At 36.3% G+C, this 23,454-nt stretch overlaps 1 protein-coding gene across 2 annotated transcripts in view; it reads right to left on the bottom strand.

Annotated features, from left to right (window-relative positions):
- The window catches only part of Drep2 (DNA fragmentation factor-related protein 2), a 128,631-nt gene that overhangs the window by 13,779 nt on the left and 91,398 nt on the right, over window positions 1-23,454 (bottom strand). For both annotated transcript variants that reach the window (XM_083121574.1, XM_083121575.1), the window contains exon 3: window positions 12,362-12,535. In XM_083121574.1, coding sequence (XP_082977700.1) covers window positions 12,362-12,535 — 174 coding nt within the window. The remainder of the gene's footprint in view (window positions 1-12,361; window positions 12,536-23,454) is intronic.

Below are 23,454 nucleotides of genomic sequence, written 5' to 3'. Positions count from 1 at the left end.
AAGCCTACTTTTTATTTCCTCTTTAATATAATTTTCATTTGTTAATATTACTCCTAAGTATTTGAATTTGGAAACTGGTTCAAACGAGTTGTTATCAATAATTAGATTTTGATTATTAACTAACACTTGGTTTCGGCCTGTAAGCATATATTTAGTTTTCTCTTTGTTAACTTCCAAACCTATCTCTTTAGCAGTTTTGAAAAATATTTTAGCATTATTCTTAATCGTATTTATATCATCCCCCAGTAAGTCTACATCATCTGCATATGCTAACAACTGAGTCACACCATTTAATTTTAGTCCTTCTTTAGTTTCTTTTACCTTCCTTACAGCATATTCTAAGGCAAAATTAAAGAGCAATGGAGATAATGCATCTCCTTGTTTTAACCCATCATGAATTGTAAATTTGTCATATATATTAATACCTACACGAATTTTACTTTCTGTTTCACTGGTGCATATTTTTATCATACTAACAAGCTTCTTAGGTATTCCAAACTCTACTAATATATTATATAATTTATCTCTTTTGACCGAATCATATGCTTTTTTGAAATCAATGAATAGCTGATGGACATTTTGATTATATTCCCACTTTTTTTCAAGTGTCTGTCTGATGTGAAAAATTTGATCTGTAGTTGATCTGTTACGTTTAAATCTACATTGATAATCACCTATAATTTCATTAGCATATGGGGTTAGTCTTGTTAAAAGAATGTTAGATAATATTTTATATGTTGTTGAGAGTAGAGAAATTCCACGGTAATTATTGCAGTTCATTTTATCACCTTTTTTAAACACAGGAACAATTATGGATTCTTTCCACTGTTGAGGGATTTCTTCTTTATTCCATATTAAACAAATTAATTTATGAATTTGACATATTAATGAATTTCCACCTTATTTAATTAACTCAGCTGGTATTAAATCAATGCCAGGTGCTTTGTTACTCTTTAGCCTTTTAATAGCATCTTTAACTTCAGTCAAGTTAGGTTCTGGAACTAAAGGTTCTGCTGTGTGGACTTCATTTACTTCTGATTTATCTCCTACATGGACATTTAAAAGGTCATTAAAGTAGTTCTTCCATCTATTTAGAATATCGCTTGGGTCAGCTAGAAAATCACCGTCTTTATCTTTTATCAAGTTTACTTTAGGTTGCCACCCCTTTCTAAACTCATTCACACCTTTATATAAATCTCGGATATTTTTATTTTTGCTGTTTGTTTCAATTTCGTTAATTTTGCTTTTCAAGTAATCTCTTTTTTTACTTCTAAACGTGCGGTTAACTTCTCGCTTTATTCTATTATAATTGTTTAGTTTTGTATCATCAAAGTTATTTAACCACCTAACTCTAGCCTGATTTCTTATTTCAATTAGATTATGAGATTCATTATCAAACCATGGACCAAATATAAGTATACGCATAATAACTAGATATGAGCGGATACCGATGTATCGGTATCGACCGATACCAGTAGTATCAGTATCGAAAAGTATCGGTTGGAATTCATCTACCGATATCAGCCGATACTTTTCCAGAATGTAGGTCTTTCACGGGGTCTTCAAAAATGCTGTGCGACACTTTCACAGAGACCAATTTTCTTGGAAAACAGGCAAAATTCAAACTTTCTTTTTATTTTGCACAAATTATGCAAGAAAAACTATTTTTTTTATTAAATAGCATCTATTTTAATATTCTGATGTAATTCTTGAATATTTTTGAGCAAAATTTATTGGTAAATTCATGCATATAATTGTAAAATAATATATACACACCAATATTGATCAATATTTTGAACAAATTGTAATTATTGCAATTTTTAGGTATCGGTATCGGTGGGAATCGGTAAGAGTATCGGTATCGGTTCAAAGTGGTATCGGCTCAGCCCTAATTAATAACGCAAAATATTTCTAGTTTAATTAACAATGTGACCTAATATTAATTTATTCAGAAAAATGCTACTTGTAATTCAGGTGTTGTATGTCGATATTATACCGCTCTTGAATGTTCACTAATGATAAGCATGGATGATGAATGAGCAATAAAATAGATGAAGAAATCATGTACAAAACATTCAAGCCACCTGTCGAAATCCAAACTTATTGAACAAGTGGAAATGTAAACTTGATATTACTAAGTAACTAATTTATTGGCATAAGTAAAATCGTACCATTGCGGGATAAATAGTTAAAAAATCATTTTCGTATTAAAATTTCCCACAGCTTTATCAAAACATTTCATTACAAAGGGGAAGCGCTGAAATGAGTTGCACACAAATAACAATTCAGGATGATTCATAACACTTCTCTGTAACAGGGGAGGGCTATAAATAATTTCAATTTATTCTGTTTTTCAAAATAACAACAATTTAAGTAAGATACAGTTGATAAATTCAGAAATAATATCTCTCAGTATGCAAACTTTTGATTGTAGTAAGATTACAACCCCGTTACAACTGAAGAAAAAAAAATGACAAGATTGTTTCTTTGGATGTGAATTGGTAATTTGTCTCCTTCATAAAACGTAGAACAAATGCTAATTTGAACGAATTCGGTTGCTTCTTCATGCTTGAAAATTCCAGCGAAAATCGCTGATTCGAGCCAGATTATCCTCTTTACATACTTGAATGCAATAAGTTTGCAAAAAATTTGCAATCCCATCCTGAGCATGAGTGTTCTTGGGGAGTGTCCCTTCATAAATTTCATCCTCTCATCATTCATCCTCATCTTCACGATTACTCAAAAGTAGCAGAAAAGCGAAGTAAAATAAAACGATATCAATCAATCATTCAATCAATCAAATAGAAATTTCTAAGTTTTAAGAAAGAATATACAGTAGTGTCGGCATAATTTCTAACCACCAATAGCATGAGAGCGCGGGCAAAATTCAATTATATTGGTCTCTGTAAGAGCCAATCATGTCTTGTCTACTTCTTTTATAAATGGCATAGCCTAGCCGTGTAGTCTAAGCTGGAATGGAGGTCGCAAAATTTTAGAGTAAGATTTCACATCTTGCCCTTCAGTCATAGAAACCTTTATTATTATTATTATAGCTATTATTATTATTATTGATGATGATGATGATGATGAACAGTTCTATGTATTTTTGTATTTTTTCACAATGCACAGATATCTAACAGACACCACTTAATCTACTGTCCTTCTTGCACCTCTGGTCCATGCTTTTACATGCCGAAGGATACTGTAAAAAAAAAGTAATAATTCAAAATAACTGGGTGTGAAATATCAATGTTAGATTCCGACTTCGGGAATTGATTTTGCGACTTTTCGTAATCGCGAACAGTCAAGAAATTCGAAAGGATCTTTTTTCTAAATGTCTGAAATTTCTTGAAATTAACAGCTTTTATTTCAGAAGTGCAAAAACAATCATTTCAAGGGGGAATAGTATGTACTATTCGATATTTTCACCGCATCGGAAAATTTTTAAAACCATTTTCAGTCCTGAACATCCGAATTATTAACATTTCCTTCCCAAGCCTGTCCCGCACACCACTATTTACGAGTCAACATGATTGTAATATCTCTTGTGAAAACGCTCTCTCGTTATATGTTGGACATGGCAGTTAATTACTGTAACTGACAGCCTGTAAATAACAGGAAACAATATTCTTTGCAATAAAATATTGATATAATTTCATAACTTGAATTAACTTTTTTCAAATAACTCAGGGGGCCAAGTGCCCCCTGGCCCTCCCTGCGGTGACCCTAGAACACGTCTGAAACTAGTCTGGTATAGGTATTTTGCGTTAAGTTATAACACGTAGTACACCTTGTACTGCATTTTGAAGACAAACGAGGCTCTGGCGACTGTTCCTATGGCCAGTATAATTCTGTGTGTCGTCCTGTGTCTTGTCCTTATGTGTGCTGAGTGCCTCTTTGCAGCCTCAGCTTTTAACGGGTCAGAAAAGTTTTAAGATTTTAGTTACAACACGGCAATACAGTTATGCTATTTTAGTTATGGTAAGGAGCCGGACCCCGTATAGTGTGACGGGTGCAAAATAGCCTTAGTGCTGACTCACTCAAAATTTTAAATTCAAATTCAAGTCACACACAAACAATTCTTTGAACGTAATGTTAAAAGGTAACTGGAAGAAATAGATCGAACGCAAGTAAGTTACATTTTTATATGTCTGTGAGTGTTGAAATGCATTTTCGTGGTTTTGTGTTGAGATGTAAAAACATGGACGTCCGGGAAGAAGAATGGAGGGGGGAAGACACCGGCCGCTCTGGAAAATTGGTGTGAACACAAAAATATATATGCAGCACATATAATTTCATTTGATTCAGAGCAGTTTATGTTGAGTATTGCAAGAGCGTGCAGGAACATGATAACTTCAAACTGAAGGATTGATTTTTTGAGGAGCCAACGCTATTAAGGATGCCTCGTTTGCCCGCCTCTGACAAAAAATAAACTTTGTTTGCCCCTTCCCGAAAAAGAATCCTGTGGATGTGTATGCACAGAAACCACTTGTCCATTGCAGATAATGCATTATGAGACCACTTGTGCCTTCGCGCAGTCACAGATCAAGAGATTTCTCCGACATTTTTCAACTCGATCCAAAAGATCGCTTGAAATAAGTCGGGGGTGTTGTGGGTGTGTAGATAAATCAGTGCACAGCTCACAGAACTTAAAGTCGTTAGGTGTCCCCCTCTACACGCTATATCAGTGCTCCAAGTAGGGGGAACGTGGGGGATATTTTCCCCCCAGTAAATACATTTTCGTAAAGCATCCCCCAGCTAGGATAATTCGCATAAGCATCCCCGCCTACTTTTTTGTATCCATGTCCATGGATACAACCTCCCCTCCAATCCCAAAATTCGACCAAGCATCCCCCCGCTACGAATGAATTTCCACTTCCACCACTGACTGTAATAGAAATTTGTTTTTAAGATTCATAAATTTTCCCTGCCATACACAAACTCACCTATACTACTTTTTACAGAAGAAGAGGTTGCAATAGCAATAGAATATGTAAAGAAAAATAAATCTCCGGGCCCAGATAGAATTCCAGTGGAAATCCTCCTGATCTCAAAACCCAAAATTCTAAACTATGTTACGGAACTATTTAACGAGTGGTTAATATACAAGACAATTCCCTCTAACTGGAAAACAGCAGATATAATAGTCATCAAAAAGGACTCCACCAGGGTTGACACAAAACAAGAATCGTACAGCCCAATTTTCCTCTTAAACGTAATAGGCTAATGGTTTGAGAGACTAATTCTCAAAAGATTAAAGAAATTCAGAACCATAAAAGGGGTAGCAGGACACCAGTACGGCTTTATGACGGGCAGTTCTACGGATGACTCTCTAACTGATACAATAACATCTAACGATAATAAATATACAGGGTGTCATTTTAATGGTACCTACGGACCACAGATTCGTATAGAGGACATCAAAACAAACAACTTTTCTTAGTAACATTTTTCTCGTTGGTGCGTCGATTCGACGCTACAGCCGTTCAAAAAAGCCCGTTTTGCCGCCTGGATGCTGGCAACCCAACACAACATTTGATCGTATCTGTGACGTCATTTCCTGCGGCGAAACAGCGCACGGCAGGATTGCAAGGAACACACAAATTTTGTGAAAAATGACAAACTACCAACTACATTATTAGCTGTAAAACGAAGCGAGAAACGCATCCAGAAGACCGAACATCATAGACTACCAGCCAGTAGATCAGCAGTCATCTCAGGGGAAGGGGGAAGTGAACCAACGATATGAGAAATGGTAAAAAAAAAGTATTCAAAATGAAGTGTCAATATCGGATTTTGTCTCAGCCTACATGTCAAATATCAACAACAATAAATTTTATTAGACTTACAGCTTGCATGTGGCTGTTTACGCCCAGCTACATGTCAAATATTTGCAAATCTCGTTGCAATGTTGATATATAGGTTTGTGTCCAGATGCCTTGTGGTACTTTTGTTCTGATAACGGAAGTATCCGAGGTTTACGTTGTTACATTACGACTAAAACACGTACAACCACGATAACAATGTAATGACGAATCAGTAACGAATATACTGCCCTGTTCACAGTTGCAAACTATTACATGTGTATCTGGTGCGTAGATAAACACAGTCGTCGGGGAGCTTGTATTACTACTACTTATATCCCTGTATTTTCAACCATTTGTGTCACTTGCCTCATAATGCCCTGAATATACATTATATTATGTGTTGCTTACCTTTGGAATTTTGAGTTCTTTCATTTCTATTTTGTCATCTGTTCAGTGTGTCACAGACAACTAGTATCAGAAGGACGAAGCGGATAGACTAAATTGTAGATGCCAACCTGGTAACTAGATTTGCAAATATTTGACATTCAAGCTGAGACAAAATTCGATATGACCACTTCCACTTCAATTCTATTTTCTTTCTACCATTTTTCGTATCGTTTGTTTACTTCCTGTTAGGTTACAGAACGTGTTTTCTCGTTTTGTTTTACGGTACATAATGTGGTTGATTGTAGCTATGTCATTTTCCACAAAATATGTGTGTTCCTGGCAACCCTGTAACGCATCGCTTCACGACGGGATATGACGTCACAAATGCTATCAAATGTTGTGTTGGGTTGCCAGCATTCAGGCGGCAAAACGGGCTTTTTTGAACGACTGTAGCGCCGAAACGACGCTCCAACGAGAAAAATGTTACTGAGAAAATTTGTTTGTTTTGATGTTCTCTATACGTTTCCGTGGTCCGTGGGCGCCATTAAAATGACATCCTGTATAATTGGAATTATGGTGAACATAGCTGAGGTATTCGAAAATTTTGGTGGCCCCAATTATTCACAATCTTAAAAGACATGGATTGCCCAGGCGTCCTGTACCAAATATTAAGAGATTACTGTTCCAACAGGACAGCTGCTATAAAATGTAACAATTTGACCACATCTAAAATATTGTCAAGGGGATGCTCCATACTCGCTTCCGAACTGTGGAATACTAATCTAGAACCACCCTTGAAAAAACTTAAAAACACTTCAGCAGCCACTATAGCCATATCGTATGCAGACGATATTATCTTGTTAATTTCAGGAAACTTCCAAAATAAAATAGAAAATAACGGAACCACAGCTATTACTGCAATACTTTCGCCTACAGGTGCGAAACTGATAAGCTAGAGATCGGTCTGCTTCTCAAAGGCAGGCTAAGCAGTAGAAGAAATCCAAAAATTAAATTAAGAAATACTACACGAAAAATTGTTAGGGAGGCTAAATATCTGGGAATCACACCACAATAAAACATGCGTTTTATAAGTCATATTAACATAACAACATTAAAGGCAGAAAATATGATCAACAAGATAGCAACAATAGGATCCTCTAGCTACAGACTTCCACTATCCCACACGAAAGCTTACATTAAATCAATCTTCAAGTATATCGTCGCGTATGGAGCCCCTATGTGGGCATCAGAACTAAATAAAGTAACATGAGTTAAAAAGCTTGGATCTTCTCAAAGAAAGGCGATTCTTCGGACGACTGGAGCCTTCCGCACGACATCGACAATGGCACTTTTAGTTATTACCGGTTTTTGGTCAAGAAAAGGGCTTGTAAGTACTCTTCAAGAAAGAAACCGAAGAAAAAATAATCGATATGATTGGAGCTTTCACCCCCCAACAGCTCTTGATATTAATATTTAAATCATACAAGAATACTCGGAGGATTCCAACGCTGATCAGGGCAAAATACTGTTTAATCTACTACCAGATGTCCAGGAAAGGCTCTCCATGGAAGACTTTGCTCCTACAAAAGGATTGATTCATTTCTTAACAGTCCACAAGCCCTATGGTCAACACCTTTACAGATTTAACTTGAAGAGAACGGATTATTGTAATGACTGTATAGATGTGTTAGACACCCCAGAACACAATGTATACGAATGCCCCTCCAATCCACAAATTAACCAGTTAAGAGAGGCCTTACGTACAAAAAACACTTACGAAATTATAAGATCAGAAAACTTCAACTTTCTCAATACATTAGCCGGACCTGGTGTCCAAAGAACAACTTACCAAATTCAATCCCGAAACCCTATACCTCTTTCACCTACCCTCACCTTCCCCGGCAGCAACAGGAACCCAGGAGATCTGAAAGACTACGCAACCCAGTATAGTCGACGCGCTAGCTTCGTTAACGACCGGTTGGCTTTGGAGTCCACGGAGCGCGCTCACTAGCCGCAACACTCACATTTAACGGGCATTAGCACCTTCCCACGGCCTCCACATTGAAGTTGCAAACTACGGTAACAGCGTATCCGCAGTCATGTGACTGAGACTCCACGTGAAGTAGACGAGCAGAATGACAGCTGAAGGTTGAGTGTGATTGGACGAAAACAACTCGCCCGCTGTTTAACCCACCCACGTTCGTGGCGGCGGCTTCCTTCAGTTCTTGGACGTTAACGAAGTAAACGCGTGGACTATACCTTAGAGTCCGCTACGTACACCAAATCAAGAGCAGGGATTCGACCCTGAAGAAGGACACTCTTGAGAAAGACAATCAATGCCTTCAACCTGAAGACAAGAGGCTACTAAGGAAGAACGAGACCCTCAAGACTAGCCGAGGAAATAATTGGACAGATTTCGACAATCATATCTGTATCTTAAACACTAACATTCATTATTCTTACTAACTTAGTACCATACGTAACCAATAATTTAACTTTTCGTTAACTTCAATACCCAGCATCTCACATGATAAAATACAACTAACTAAAATTTGATTAAATCATAATCTTTAACCACTTGTTCACATGCACCTTTTGCACATCCCACACTAAATGAATTAGCATTTAACAAAACTTCCTGAAGCTCCCCAGGACTACTATCCTGAAGATTCCAAGAAGAACTAATAATCAACAATGACCAACAATAACCATCCATAATCCTACTGATGATTATTTCAATAAGGATAAGGCTAAACGGGCCGTAACCATTATTGTTGAGGGGAGCCGCGTGTAGATTTTGACAGCTGGAGCCGTGACAGAAAAAAATTGAAAACCCCTGCCATAGGGTGTTGCAACATGAAATAGAATTCCACATGTAGAGATATAGTCTTGCCATTATATTTGTTATCTCTTTATAGATGAGTAGGAAACGAAACGTATGGGAAGAACAAACTATGGTGCCTTCAATTCAAGATGTAAGAAATAAGAAATTTCCTAACGTCCCCGGAACAACTTTATTTAACTTAGTTGCATCAAACCAGACACCACAAGAATCGGTTTTGCGGAAGATGGGAAGGAAACTATTTTTCAGCCGAGTTGGAGGAACAATTGGTGCAGTGTCTAGCTATTGACAGCAAACGTTTCGGATTGCTACTTTTGGAATACCTCTTTCTCCTGTCCGTCCAACTCTGATGCTTGTACTCCAACCTCTGACCATCATTATATTGCTTCAACGTTACATACACCTACCGCAGCCTTGCAAGAAACAGTAGTCAGTCAACATCTGAAAACACAGCTGTGTTTTGTGTATATCAGATTACATTTTTTTTTAATGTTGTGACAAATTTTACTTTAAAATCACAGATGAAAGCGATCCTAGTCGCCAACAAAGGAAACTCAAAGTAAACTTCACCCAATCTATTTTAAGTTTGCTGGAGGAAAAACTAATTCAACAAAATTAATTCCACAAAATCCATTTCCAAAGATGTCAGGTAAAAATAATATTGTGCTTTTACATTGACCATATTTACGATTAATTGCGTACTTGTTAAAATACCATTTTAGTGAATTTAAATATGCAAGTTATGCTTGCGAATACATTTAAAATTCATGAAACAACTGGGAAGGAGAATAAATAAAATTAAAAAATGACAAAATATGCAATAATGACGGGAAAAAATACTGAAAAATAACCTAAAAACCAGAAAGGACAGAAAATGCAAAATAAAAACAATGTTTTCTAGTTCTAACTGAAGCGAAATCGACTTCTATAAGGTTTAACATTGTCTTCAATTCCCAGAAAGATAGATGATTGGTCATCAACATCCTAGCCCTAATTCTACGTTAAAAGCCCTTTTTATCTTCATTTCCTGTGGTATTTCATATTTCAAGCATAGGATAGAATTTTGAGATAATTTCCATAATTAGGTGAAGATCGTACACCGTATCTGCCACCAAAGAATGGAATTCCCTTCCAACCTCTCTAACATCCATCCATTGTCATAAGCAGTTAAAAAATAAACTAAAAAATCATCTACTAGCAAGGCAGCCAAGCACATAGTCACGAGCAACTTTTCCCACATAAATATATATCCATTGCAATAATTGGCAACTTTGTTTATGAAACTTGTTATAACTATTAGCATTCTAAATTTCACAATTTTCTCTTGTCTTTTCGATTTATTATTATTATTATTGCTATATTTCTGTTTCTTTCGTTGTTCCAGCTGAGTTCATACATGTATATGTACTAAAGGTGTAAGCGACGAACATTAGATATCTATGTCTATTAGTTTATACATATAATCCGTTTTTCTTTCTTATTTCTATTTAATTTTTATTTTTATATTCAGTGTTCATCCAGCTTATATGTAATCAGGGTATGTTCATATATTCCATTTGCACTTTACTATTACTTTACTTTGTATTAATCACCCAGACAAGAGTTTGTTGTAAGAGCGGCCCTCGAGGCCGAAACACGCCCCCTATAATAAAGACGATTTATTATTATTATTAATATTATTATTATTATTATTATATACTTCGCCTAAATGTATTTGTACAAAATTTTATGATGATAAACATTACGTAAAACCTTAAGAGTTTGTTAACACTCAAAGTGTTCCAAGCCATGTCGCAAGTGATTCAACTTTGTAATAACCGATTGGAATATTTCAATATTTAAATACATGAAATTAATTGAGCTACGGATAGAAGTTAACCAGGAGTTCCAAAGCGAGTTAAAATAATTAAGCTCTGGATAGACGATCGTAAAATATTAATTTTAGCTTCATGCCATGCTTACAAGTAGTTTGTGTATTGCTTACATGCATAGTGGTTACCAAATTTTCAATGTCCACAAATCACAATACGATACCCACTCTTGCGTTGTATGTTTCTGTTACTTCTTCCATGGTTTGGACTCAATCGTGATGTCACCACTAATATGGTCACCACTTCTAATTCTAAAACTATGCGGACAGCAACTGTGGAATCCTCAATATTAATTGATTGATTGATTGATTGATTTGCTTTATTTCACTTCGCTTCTTGTTCCACTTTTGGCTAATTTGTGAAGATGGGGATGAATGATGATATGATAAAATTGATGAATGGACACATCCATGCCCAGGCCAGGATTCGAATCCAGGACCACTGGCGTCGAATCCTCAATGTTAATAAACATTACTAACAAGTCCTTGAAAGTACAGTGACATCGATATTTTAATCTCAAAGTTCCTGGCGTTGGAATACAGGTAAGGTACTCTTTGTTAATATTTTCTCATAATTATCGTTTGTTTATATTAAATAACCAGTCTTAAAACTACGTTTGCCGCCATAGGAAAATTCGTGTGCCACAGTTTTTCTTCGCTCGTGACCTGGCGCAACTGAGGAAGAGAATAACTTCACTCTTGCGCGCAAAGTGGTCTTTCCAGTTTTCAATGGCGATAACTGGGGAACGGATTTTAAGGTGCAGCATCTTTCCAAAAATATAGCTGTTTTCACACCGATCGTTTGAGATATGTATTTTAGGACATGCAATCAAGTAAAATTAACACACTTTGTTGCACCTTTTTGCACCTTTTCGTGAGATTAGCACACTTAGCCACATTTTACTCCCTCTTTGATGCTTCAGCACCTGTTTCCTTCCTCTTCATTTCATGTTTTGTCAAAAAATTGGAGCAGCTACATAAAATCTTACAGTCTTATTTTGTAGAGAAGAACGAGAGATACAAGATGGTATAATATAATAATTGCAGTCCCAATAGTTACCAAGATAATGCAGCAAAACCCGCGAGAAAAAACACAACTAATTCTGCAGAACAAAAGTTCTCCATGCGGTCCGCGCGCATTATATACAGAAGCCGGCGAAAAAGAGGGCATTGAATAAAGGAATTTTATCAGAAACTTTTCTTGAACCTTTTTGAAAGCATTTTCAGAACCTTTTTTCCCTTTCCCGACCATAATTTTTCAACCTTAAAATCCTTTCCCTAGCGATAACACTTATAAACATGCATTTCTGGATTGCCCCTTCATGAATATTGTTAAATTCACTGCATCCAGGTACATACAACCTTCAAGCATTGTCTATTTAGATTTAGTTAACTAGTTATTTACAACAAAACAAGAAATAGGGAAAAGATAAGTAAAAGGTTCTTGATTTTTACCAGCTCTGATGACGTCGACGCCAGCTGGATACCAGCGCTCTCCCTGCCGTAAGATAAGAAAAATTGTGTTATTCGGGAGAGTTCGAAAATACTCGCCGTCTTCTATCTGTGTTCCGTCGCACTCTAACACTATGCGGACTGGTTCCGCTGCTCCGATACTCAGCTTTTCCTTCCCTGAAAGTAGAAGTAAATAATTGATTAGGAGTGGTGGTTGGTGATCACACGTTAATGCAATATATAACAATTACATTAATATCACATTACAGAATGGATTACAAATTACACAGAGCTCACAAACGTGTCGTTCACATGAGGTTGTGCCGAACGACTGATTAAAAACAAAAACGTTTTTGGCCGCCACGATCTCTAGATTTAACTCCCCCTGACTTATTTCTATGGGGATATCTGAAGACATTCAAAACATCCCCATACAGTTTGACTGTTGCAAACGAGCATTAATTGCTGAGTAGATAAGGTACCAACTGGAACATTGCAAAACAGATTTACAATTACGGTTCGTAGGTCTAATATCAAAAGTAACCAATTCCTTCATTGTTAGTTAACGTTGGGATATGAAGCAAGAAAAAGGTTTTTAGAATGTCCTTGAGAAATTGTATTTCAGAGACAGTCACAACCCATGGAGACTTTATCAAAGTTGGATAGATAAGTCTGAAACAGCCAATTTCACAACGAAATGCCATTCAAATGCAACCAAATACACCACGGAACTTGGCTATCTCTCATACTAGACACTTCAATTTTCAGCATTTTTTTTTATCAAAATTGTAAATTTCCCTGTAGTGTGTGCTACGTACTTCTTGAACAATGTAAAAATTACGTTCTTATAAAATAGTCACATACTGTTGCTGTATTGTTGAGCAATATGTACAGTCAGCGTCAAACGTATTTGCAGCTAATGAACAGAATATACATCTTCACCGCTCTTTCCTCCATGGGAATATTGTCTGAAAGAATGAGATCAAGCATATTTGCATTATATTTTTGGGTTGCCAGTCTATCAGAGAGTGATTTCCTTCTTATCATGAATTTTCTTAACTTGTTATTGATATTGCACAGAAAGATGATTTATTGAAATATATCAGTTCAGATATGCCTAGTCCCTAAGGGCACGTGTGATGCAAAGTCATGATTCTTATCGGAAAATCGCGATTTTTTTCATCTTCTGGAACACTGATTGATTGATTGATTGATTTGGTGTTTTAATTCCACTTTATGCACAGTGTAAGAAAATATGGATGTTATCGAGATTACATTTATCAGTATCGTCTCGCTCTCGGTATCGTCTGGAGTTGAAATACTTGTATCGTTTTCTGTTTTGTTCCTTCTCTCGGGGGCCTCCCGATGGCGCAGTGGTAGCGTTGTTGCCTTGTAATCAAGGGGTCCCGGGTTCGATACCCGGTGGAGGCACAAGTGGTTCGGATCCCACTTTAAACTGTAGGTTCAGTCCCGATTAGCCTTACTGTGCCTAAAGTGGACTTAAAACAACAAATCAATCAATCCTTCTCTCTGTTTGTAAGGACGAGTGTCGAGTCGCGGAGTACACACGGTACGGGACATTTACAGCGCATGATCACGTAAACTTTACAGCGTGTAGGAGCTACTAAGGCAAACAAATTTTCTTAGCAACAATTTTGACTCCAAATTTCGACGTTACAAATCCTAGAAAAACGCGATTTTATTTGTTTATTTCAAACAGTATTTATAGTGCAGTATACAGAAAGTTCCAAAGTACAGCACTTTCACACATAGACTCATAAGCACATAAAGGAGAAAATTAACATAAAAATAAAAGAAGAAATATATAATGTAAACAGTAATATAAAGTAATTGAATACCTAAGACATATTTTAAACACCAGAGAATCCAAACAAAATATGTATATATTCAACCATTCTTGATAATATTATATTGAGTTACTAAATCATGTAAAATTACTTTCTCACATTACCCTTATGCATCACTGTTATTGCTCGATAGTTTCAAACACCATATGCTGGTGCTTTTAGGTCCAATTTCATAAGAATATTGGAGCATGATATTTTGCTATTCAAAATATTATCTATAAAGTTGACTTCAATATTACTTCTCCTATCTACTAATGACCTGAGATTAAATCTGGGTAATATATTTTCATAGTCATAATAGAGACGAAATAATTTAAATTGAAAATAAATATATCCAACTAGTGTTTTCTGTACACTAGTTGAATGTTACCCTTAGTTCAATTCCAATTCCAAATAACTGTTGCAAACTCTAATATTGGTATATTCACTATATTTTATCTTAAAAATGAAATCCCTGCGCCTAAGAAAACAAAAGGTTTCATCTTTAGGCATTTAAAGAATTCTCACAAACCTAATTAGTGACCGAGTGTTAACAAATTATTTCATAATTTGTTATATCGCCGATAAGATCTTTTCCAGCATGATGCCTTTACTGACTGAGCTACAAAGAGCACTGTGATAGTTTTTAGTGTTTATTATTTACACTATCAGTTATCAGTGGTCAATTCATTATTACGGAAGTAAGGTAGGAAGGGGATTATACGCAGAATCGATAGACAATAAAAACTCAAAATTTGTGGTTAAAGGAGAACGGAAGATACAAAATAGGCACTAAAATTGAAGAACATCGACATATTTTTCATAATTTTCAAGAATTAGATACTCAAATAGGAGTTATCCAGGAAATATGAACTTACGACAAAAATAGGCAAAAGCCGCCAATGTAAAATTCGCATATTCTTCTCAGCTATAGCCAGAAACTATTATTAAACGTAAAAGCGTACATTTTCTGGCGAAGCGACAAGAAAGGCATCTTATGGCAAATCCTCAGCACATTTATGATATATTTTACTACGTACAATCACGAAACAAATCTCAGAGTTTAGCTCACCCAATGATTTTCAAACGTTCGCTCCACTGTTTATATCTGTAACATTTTAAACACACTCATTCGCGAACTATCATCTTTGAACACGTTAATTCATATCTCCAAGAAATTGCATTTGTCCACAATGAGAGCGTTCCCGATGGCGTAGTAGTAAGGTTGTCGCCTTGTAATCAAGGGTTTCCGGATTCGATCCCTTGTTGAAGCACATTGCACAGTGGTTCGGATACAACTTTAAATTCTAGGTCCAGTCGTGATAAGCCTATCTGAGTATAAAGTGGACATAATACAAACCTTGACATAGTGATTCTGATTCCATTTTTAAGCGATAGGTCAGAACTCTAATGGCCTATGCCTAGTCTCGAACAGCCCATGCGAGCACAACGCGAACAAACTTATTTTTCGTTATATTTCACAGCAGTGTCTTTCTCACACCATGTCCCATTTCAAAATACAGGATACGGTAATTCAAAACGAATGGTGCAACTTTACACAGTTATTATGACGTTCATATTTATGATGGAAAATCAGAAAAGGCATCAACATGAAGAAAAACTGTGGACGTGACTCACATTACAAAGATTCAACATGGGAACAACGTGTAATGCGGTAAACATCCAAACGATAATCAAGTACATGCTATGCACGAGACAGCAACCCATTGTCCATGGTTTCGAAACACTAACATTTCACAGTTGTAACTTTGGCAAATCTTTCGGAAGGACGACAAATGTGCATTACTACCAAAACGCATGTGGAAATGTCTTTGCACCATTGTGAGTGAATCAGTTCTTGATAGCACCAACACACAACATACCTTCTACTGGTCACTAGACATTTTGCAACACTGGCGATCCTGGTGGAACAGCAGCAAAGCAGTATAAGCCCACTTAGTGAGAAGAAAACTTCCATAGTTTTTTATTTATATTGAGGCCTTGTTTGATTTTCTATCTCAAATAGTTACGCCATAATAACTGTGTAAAGTTGCACCATTCATTTTGAATTACCATGTAGTAGAGGCATTTTTATGGATAGAGACCACATTTCCATTTCCAAATCCGGGCCTAAATGCATGCCTAACATTGATTTGGTTTGATTTGGTGTTTTAATTCCACGTCCACTTTATGCACAGTAAGGCTAATTGGGACTGGACCTACAGTTTAAAGTGGGATCCGAACCACTATGTGCCTCCACCAACAAAGGAGAAGTGCCATGATAAGTTTCAAATTGCTGTTTTCATCTAACAAGAAAATTCAGACCTAGGGTCTGAGGTTTCAGTTTAAGGTTTGGTTTAACACCACTTTATACAGAAGAAGACTAATTGGGACTGGAGCTACAGTCTAAAGTGGATGGACCACTTGTGTTTCCACCGGGTATCGAACCCGAGACCCCTTACAAGACGGCGACGTTACCACTAAACCATCGGGGAGGCCAAGGCACAGGGTCCTGAATCCAAAGTAGTACCCAGTAGCAAATGATTCGTTTGTGTTCATAGAAGTGAACGGTAAAATAAGACAGAAAATTTAGACACACGGAACTTATTTTCAATGGTTTTTCCTTTCAGACGGTAGGGGTGATAGTAATAAAAAAGTTAAAGTGAAGCAAATCATATTAATGCTGCCATAACTTAATAATTGATTTTGTAGAACTCTACCCTGTCCCGGGAATCTCTGGAGCAAAGCCGCGCATAACGGCAGAAAAGGGGAGACTGCGAGTTGAGTTGGTGGAGCGAAGCAGTGAGCGTGTCTGCAAATGGCTGGTACCTGAACTCACTTCCCCTCTCGGCTCTCACGAGTTCATTGGCCGAACCATCCCGAATCACTACTTGCGCAGAGACTTGTTTTCGTTTCCTCGCTCCACAGATACCCGGGATAGAGTGTAGCTAATACTTTTATTAAATACATATGTACGCAGTGACGGCGATTAGGGGGCGAGGGGGCAGCTGCCTCCCACTTTTCGCCATTTTTACCCCCGCACTATCCTAAACCTTATCTACAAAGGGAAATATACTGTCTTTGCCCCCCCCCCCCCAGTTTTGGAACCCAATCGCCGCCACTGTATGTACGTATCTGAATCTGTGATGCAATACAAGTTCATAGTTCAATTTCATGCGGCAAATATCAACCACACAAAAAGCCAATTTCGTTTGAATTTGATTTTTATATATTTGACGACGTTTTTCTGCCGCGTATGGCTACTCGCAACGATGAGAATGAGTGTTGATATGATAAAATTGATGACGGGACACTCATAAAGAACAACAGTAATAGTTGCATATTGTCTAAAATTACTAATAAAATTTGTTACTACATTACTGAAACAGCAAAAACGTTAGAAAGTCTTCCGTAGTTCAAAATGAGATCTGCTTTCTCGCAATTGACTTGTTACGGAATTGGCAAACTTGAACTTTGAACCCTCCATATGCAACTGCAATGCATTTACTTTGCATTTCTGCTACGTTTGGCTAATCGCGAAGATGAGGATATGATGAAATTGATGAAGGGACACTCACAAAGAACACCCATGACCAGGCCGGGATTTGAATCCGAGACCCCTTGCGTCGTAGCGTGCTAACCACTCCGCCACGGAGGCCCGCCCTATAATGAACCTTATAAGCCTGCTTGACCTGTATAATTGAATGGTTTTCTTATGGGATGTCCTACAGTTTATGCTACCACAACACATATGAACATGAGTTATGCTCAGAGGGGCATCACCTATGCTTACGACACCAGAGGGACAAGTTGTGGCAGACCCTTACGAATCCCCAATCACATCCACACACATCAATTGTCAAGGTGAGCTTGATAATTCAACGAGCTCTTATCTCCAATTAAATATGATATTGAAACAATGCTGTTTCTCCTCACAACAAAGTATTTGAGGTAGAATTTTTATGTAAGAGTAACTTAGGCAATATGTACTAGATCAGTGACACAGGAACGGTAGGATACAGGGGTATATTATAAGGCACTAAATTCTTTGATCAGAAATGTACCCTTTGTACCCTCAATTAATTTGACATCCAGTAGTAATAATGCTAATTTAATTTCCGTCTGCTTACAGCGCTGAACCAAGACCATATTGAGGTTCAGGCAGAAGAGCTCAGTCAAGGAGTCATCATCTGGAGGCTATCGTCTTAACTCTGTAAACCCCATGTCATATTTTTATCGTAGAGAATTAAGGTATATTTATTTATTTTATGAAGTTAAATTTTCATAATTTAGGAATAATTTAAAACTTAGGAATAATACTAACAAATGAAAATGATATTAAATAGGATATAAAAAGCAGGCTTAATTCAGGAAATGCATGTTACTTTTCTCTTCATAAACTTTTGTCTTCTCGTTTAATATCTAAAAAACTAAAAGTTAAAATATGCAAAACAGTAATTTTGCCTGTATTATTATATGGATGCGAAACTTGGTCCTTTACATTGAAAGAGGAACATAAATTGAGAGTATTTGAAAATAAGATCCTTAGAAAAATATTTAGACCTAAAAGGGATGAGGAGACAGGTGAGTGGAGAAGGTTACATAATTTACAACTACATAATTTGTATTCATGTCCAGATATTATTAGAATGGTTAAATCAAGAAGACTTAGGTGGGCAGGCCGTGTGGCACGAATGAGAGAGGAAAGAGGAGTTTACAGGATTCTTGTTGGGAAACCTGATGGTAAGAGACTTGTAGGAAGGCCAAGACGAAGATGGAGGGATAACGTTGAGATGGACCTAAAGGAAATCGGTAGGGATGGAAAAAGTATATAGATCTTGCTCAGGATATAGATAGATGGAAGGCTTGTGTTGCTGCAGCCATGAACCTTCGGATTAAGAAGGCTAGAGAGTTAGTTAGTTAAATTTTCACATTTACCCTCCAGACGAATATAGTTAGAAGGAAAAAAGTGGAATATTGAATATTTACACCAAAAGTTTCATTCAGGAAGTCACTATGGCCACCACAAAAATTCCTACCATAGCACAAAGAAAGGGTTGAAAACCGTTAGAAACTTCCTGGCGGAAAAATGTAAACATTGTATTTCCTTGAAAAGTATCCGGAATATTTTTCAACTACAGTAAAACTTGGTACAGCTTTTGTATGTAAAAATCAATGGATCAAATCAAAATCCTGCATGTTAGGTTGACCGTAAACTTGAAAAGTAAAAAAGGTAAAGTTCTTCCCTGTGCTTAGCACCACGCCATGAAGGCGTATAGGGGGTGTGGGGGTAACGCCCCACACTTTCTTGATCCGGTCATGAGTGGGAGTGATAACTTGCCAAGTTACCTAAGCAATTAAATTTTCTTCAACTTTAGCCAAAATTAATCAATCAGATAATGCAGATATTCTCTGTAGCTACACAATCTCAATACAATAACTTAATTTCTATAACCCTTCAGCAAAAGCGAAAGAAATTGGTACAAGGGCAATGTTACATTTCTGTGAATAGAGACTAAACCTAAAGCACTTGTCACATTGTAATTTCGACCCTTTTGACTTTATTGAACGAAATTAAACAAATTGAATCTTTTCATTGTCATTAGTAAGTTCTGTGAAAATAACTTAAGAGTTTCAACATTTTCATTGATAAAAAGTAGATTAATATTTCGATCTTAGCGTTCATTTGGAAAATATTTTTTTGGAATATTTCCTTACACTGTATTTACACTCGATTAAAAAATCGTGAAGAATGTTAGTGAATTAGGAAACATTAAACTTTATCACTGATATAATAATCAAAGTTACGAACATCTAGGCTTCACAAATACAAACAATAAAAAACAGTTCACATGAAAAATTTACTACATTTGTAATTCATATTAACATAGTTAGGTAATAAAATGGTTTCTGTGTGAAAACATTTGTGTTTGAAACATAAGTAATATATTATTGGATAATTTTAGACACGAATATTTCATCGAAGTTCTTATTACACATCGTAACTTCGTATTTGAATGCATAACATATCTTCCATTAGCCTCCGATTAGCCTAAAGAAGCATAAAAGCGGGGTAAAATAAGAATGCAAATGTACACATGTATCAATTTGGCCCAGTTGTATAGCTTTCTTTCATTAAGCATATTTTGAAACTGAAAATTTGTGGAAATTATATGAATATGTTATCCAATGCTTGCATAACATTTACACTAACAAACTGCTTTGGTTGACATAATCGTAATATTTTAAACGTTGACTAAATCGTGAAACAAATAATTTTGCAATCATAAGCAACAACGCATCTTAACGTTAATCTTAACATTGTAATTCAGGGTAAATTATTTGAAATTTTTTTAAAAAAATGTTGACAAAAGATAGAACTTAACCAAATCTAAGAGTATATTAGATGCCTATTCCGGACACACGAAATCTTTGCATCATGAACTTTTTCTGTTATTTATTTATGAGTATAAAACCTATTTAACTTGAAGTTTTTTGTAGGGACCGAATCACATGGAATTGCCCTACGCGTCGAAGAAATGTGAACGTTACTTTTACATCTTTTATCATAATTGCCTCTGTAATTGAGCTCACAACACTTATACACCATACCTTTTGTACATTTAAGCATATTTATACGTCATGTAAACTCGATTACAGTTCTTAAATTTGCATTACAATTCCATATTCACTAAAAAGGTCCAACATTGATCCCCAAGAAGAAAATCAAACGTGGCGGCTATCTCGCCTCAAGTTGCTGACGCTTAGCCACGTGATTGGATCAAGCTATTAGGCTTTCAGATAGAGAAGGTAATGGCTGAATGCCAGTTAAGATTCTCTTCCACTGTCAGCAGTCAGTGCTCGGATGCATATCTGTCCAGACCGCACTTTGAAATAAATTTTTCACGTTGGGAGATAGCAGCTTAGTTCATTATGGCACCGAAAAGAAATTTCAAGTTTAATGATAAACTTCGAAGTTAATTTCTGTCTCTTAATGATAGTGGGACTGTATATAATACATAACGTACTGCCTTGTTGGGTTCAGCCTCACCCCCTCTCTCTTGCTCCCCAACAAGCTTCCGGTCAGTAGAGTTCCGGGTTTTTACTTATGAAATATGGCAACCCTATACTTTCTTCTTCAAATAATTCAAACTACCGTATACTGCATTCTGTTACTATTGATTGATTTGGTGTTTAAGTCAACTTTATGCACATTAAGGTTAATCGGGACTGGACCTACAGTTTAAAGTGGTATCCGAACCACTATGTATCCGGGTATCGACCCCGGGACCCCTTGATTACAAGGCGGCGATGCTACCACTGCGCCATCGGGGGAGGCCCTATATTCTGTTACTAGTTTGCTCACTTGATCTTCTCTGTTCTCGGTAAACTGTAAGAATGTAAAGACTGTTTAAAATTAGAGCAAAACTATGAAATGAGGCCTAGAGCTTTCTCGTATAGGAATTTTACATGTTTTTATCATATTGAAAACAGCCATTACATTTTTTTTAAAAAAAAATCAAAGTTATTTTGTGAATAAGTTATTATTCTTTTATTGGCAGCACAAGGGTATGGAAATTTTATTTTAAAAATTAAGAGTTACGTGACCTATCCTAAACTGGAATGGTCCATATGTATTTATATGATTACATATAATCACATAAAATTACACATGCACATAAAATTTCACACGCACATAAAATTTCACACACGTTTTGTATCAAAGAACAGGCATAGAACATGTTTTCTGTGCTCTCTTCTTATCTATTTCATTAAGTCAAAGTAGAAAAGCTGCATAAAATATCCTAAGACAAAAAAAAGTAGGCCTCAAGAAATTATTGCTGGTCATTAAACTTGTTATCTACGTATCTATATGATATACTCATTCAGTACTTTAAAAATATTCCACGTTTCTTAGCAATACTGTAGTTCCAACGTCAAATATTACATAAAATCGTTAGTCATTATTATTTGAAATAAATTATTGCAGAAATGACTCAAAAATAAAAAAATACCAAAATAAAGAAATATGTATGAAATCACAACAAATACAAAATTATGTAAAATAAAAAATAATATGAGAGTCCTTTCAGTGCAATTTTCGCGGTCAAATATGCAGCAGGGGTATTCTGCCACAAAGGAAGTGATGTAAGTGAGGTGACAACAAGAAATTTCATAAAGAATATGGAGGAGAGAATCAAGAAAATATTCACGAAAGAATGTGAAAAAGATGGCAAAATAAATAGTCTATGGAAACAGCTGGAAAAGAATGGCTACGAGAAGGAGGATAGACTGGACATAAACAGAAGAAGGAAGAAAAGTGGCAGGGGAGAATTGGAAGAAAAGGAAAAAGAGGAAGAGAAAGAAAAAGAGGAAGAGAAAGAAAAGAGGAAGAGAAATAAAAAGAGAGAAGTTTTGGAATAAGGAGTATGGGGAAGACCACAGAAAAGATATGTAAAGTGCTTAGGAAAGCGGGCATTAAAACTTACAGGAAGGGAGGGAGAAGCATCTTAAGAATAGCGAAGAATGCAAACAAGAAAAAGGAAAACAGAGAAGAGGAAGGGATTATCTACGAAGTGAAATGTAAAGAATGTCAGAGTGTGTACATAGGAGAAACGAAAAAGAGGCTGAAAGACTGATTGAAAGAACATAGGGATGATGTACGACTTAAGAGAGAGAGAAATGCGATATTTTAACACACGAGAGAAACAGGACATGACATAGAGTGGGATGAGGCTAAGCAGATAGGAAGGGAGAAAATGGAAGGAGGCCAAGGAAATAGAGAAGAACGGTGAAGAAGACACAATGAACTGGAATGGGGGACTGAAGATAAACAAAGAATGGACGAAGGTGTTAGAAAGAGTGGAAAGGACAAGAGAGAGAAAGAGGAGAGAAGAAGGAAGAAGAATGAAGGAAAAAGAGCGTGAGATAAAGAGTTCAACCACCTTCTAGATGAAAGAAAATGTTTAGATACATAGCCTGTCAGGCGAAAGTACAGTTGACAAGGGAAGGCCACCTGCTAGAATGTTCCAGGAAAACAACTTTCTAATAGTCTGAAGGGGAGATATTTAGGTGTATATATATCGTCCTTTTTTGTACCTTGTTTCAGTTGTACTTGATACAGAGTCTGATGAAGACCTTGCTAGAAGGTTGAAACGTTACGTTTAGTTTATGTTTTATAATAAAATAGATTTCTGCCTTGGTCAGCATATTGAGTTTTTAGAATACAAAATGTAATTACACAAAAAT

The sequence above is a fragment of the Lepisma saccharinum genome, chromosome 4, assembly GCF_977018435.1.
Source record: "Lepisma saccharinum chromosome 4, izLepSacc3.1, whole genome shotgun sequence".
In the NCBI taxonomy this organism is placed as follows: domain Eukaryota; kingdom Metazoa; phylum Arthropoda; class Insecta; order Zygentoma; family Lepismatidae; genus Lepisma; species Lepisma saccharinum.
The sequence above is the reverse complement of the archived record's forward strand: the minus strand, read 5'-3'. Positions and strand labels throughout refer to the sequence as shown.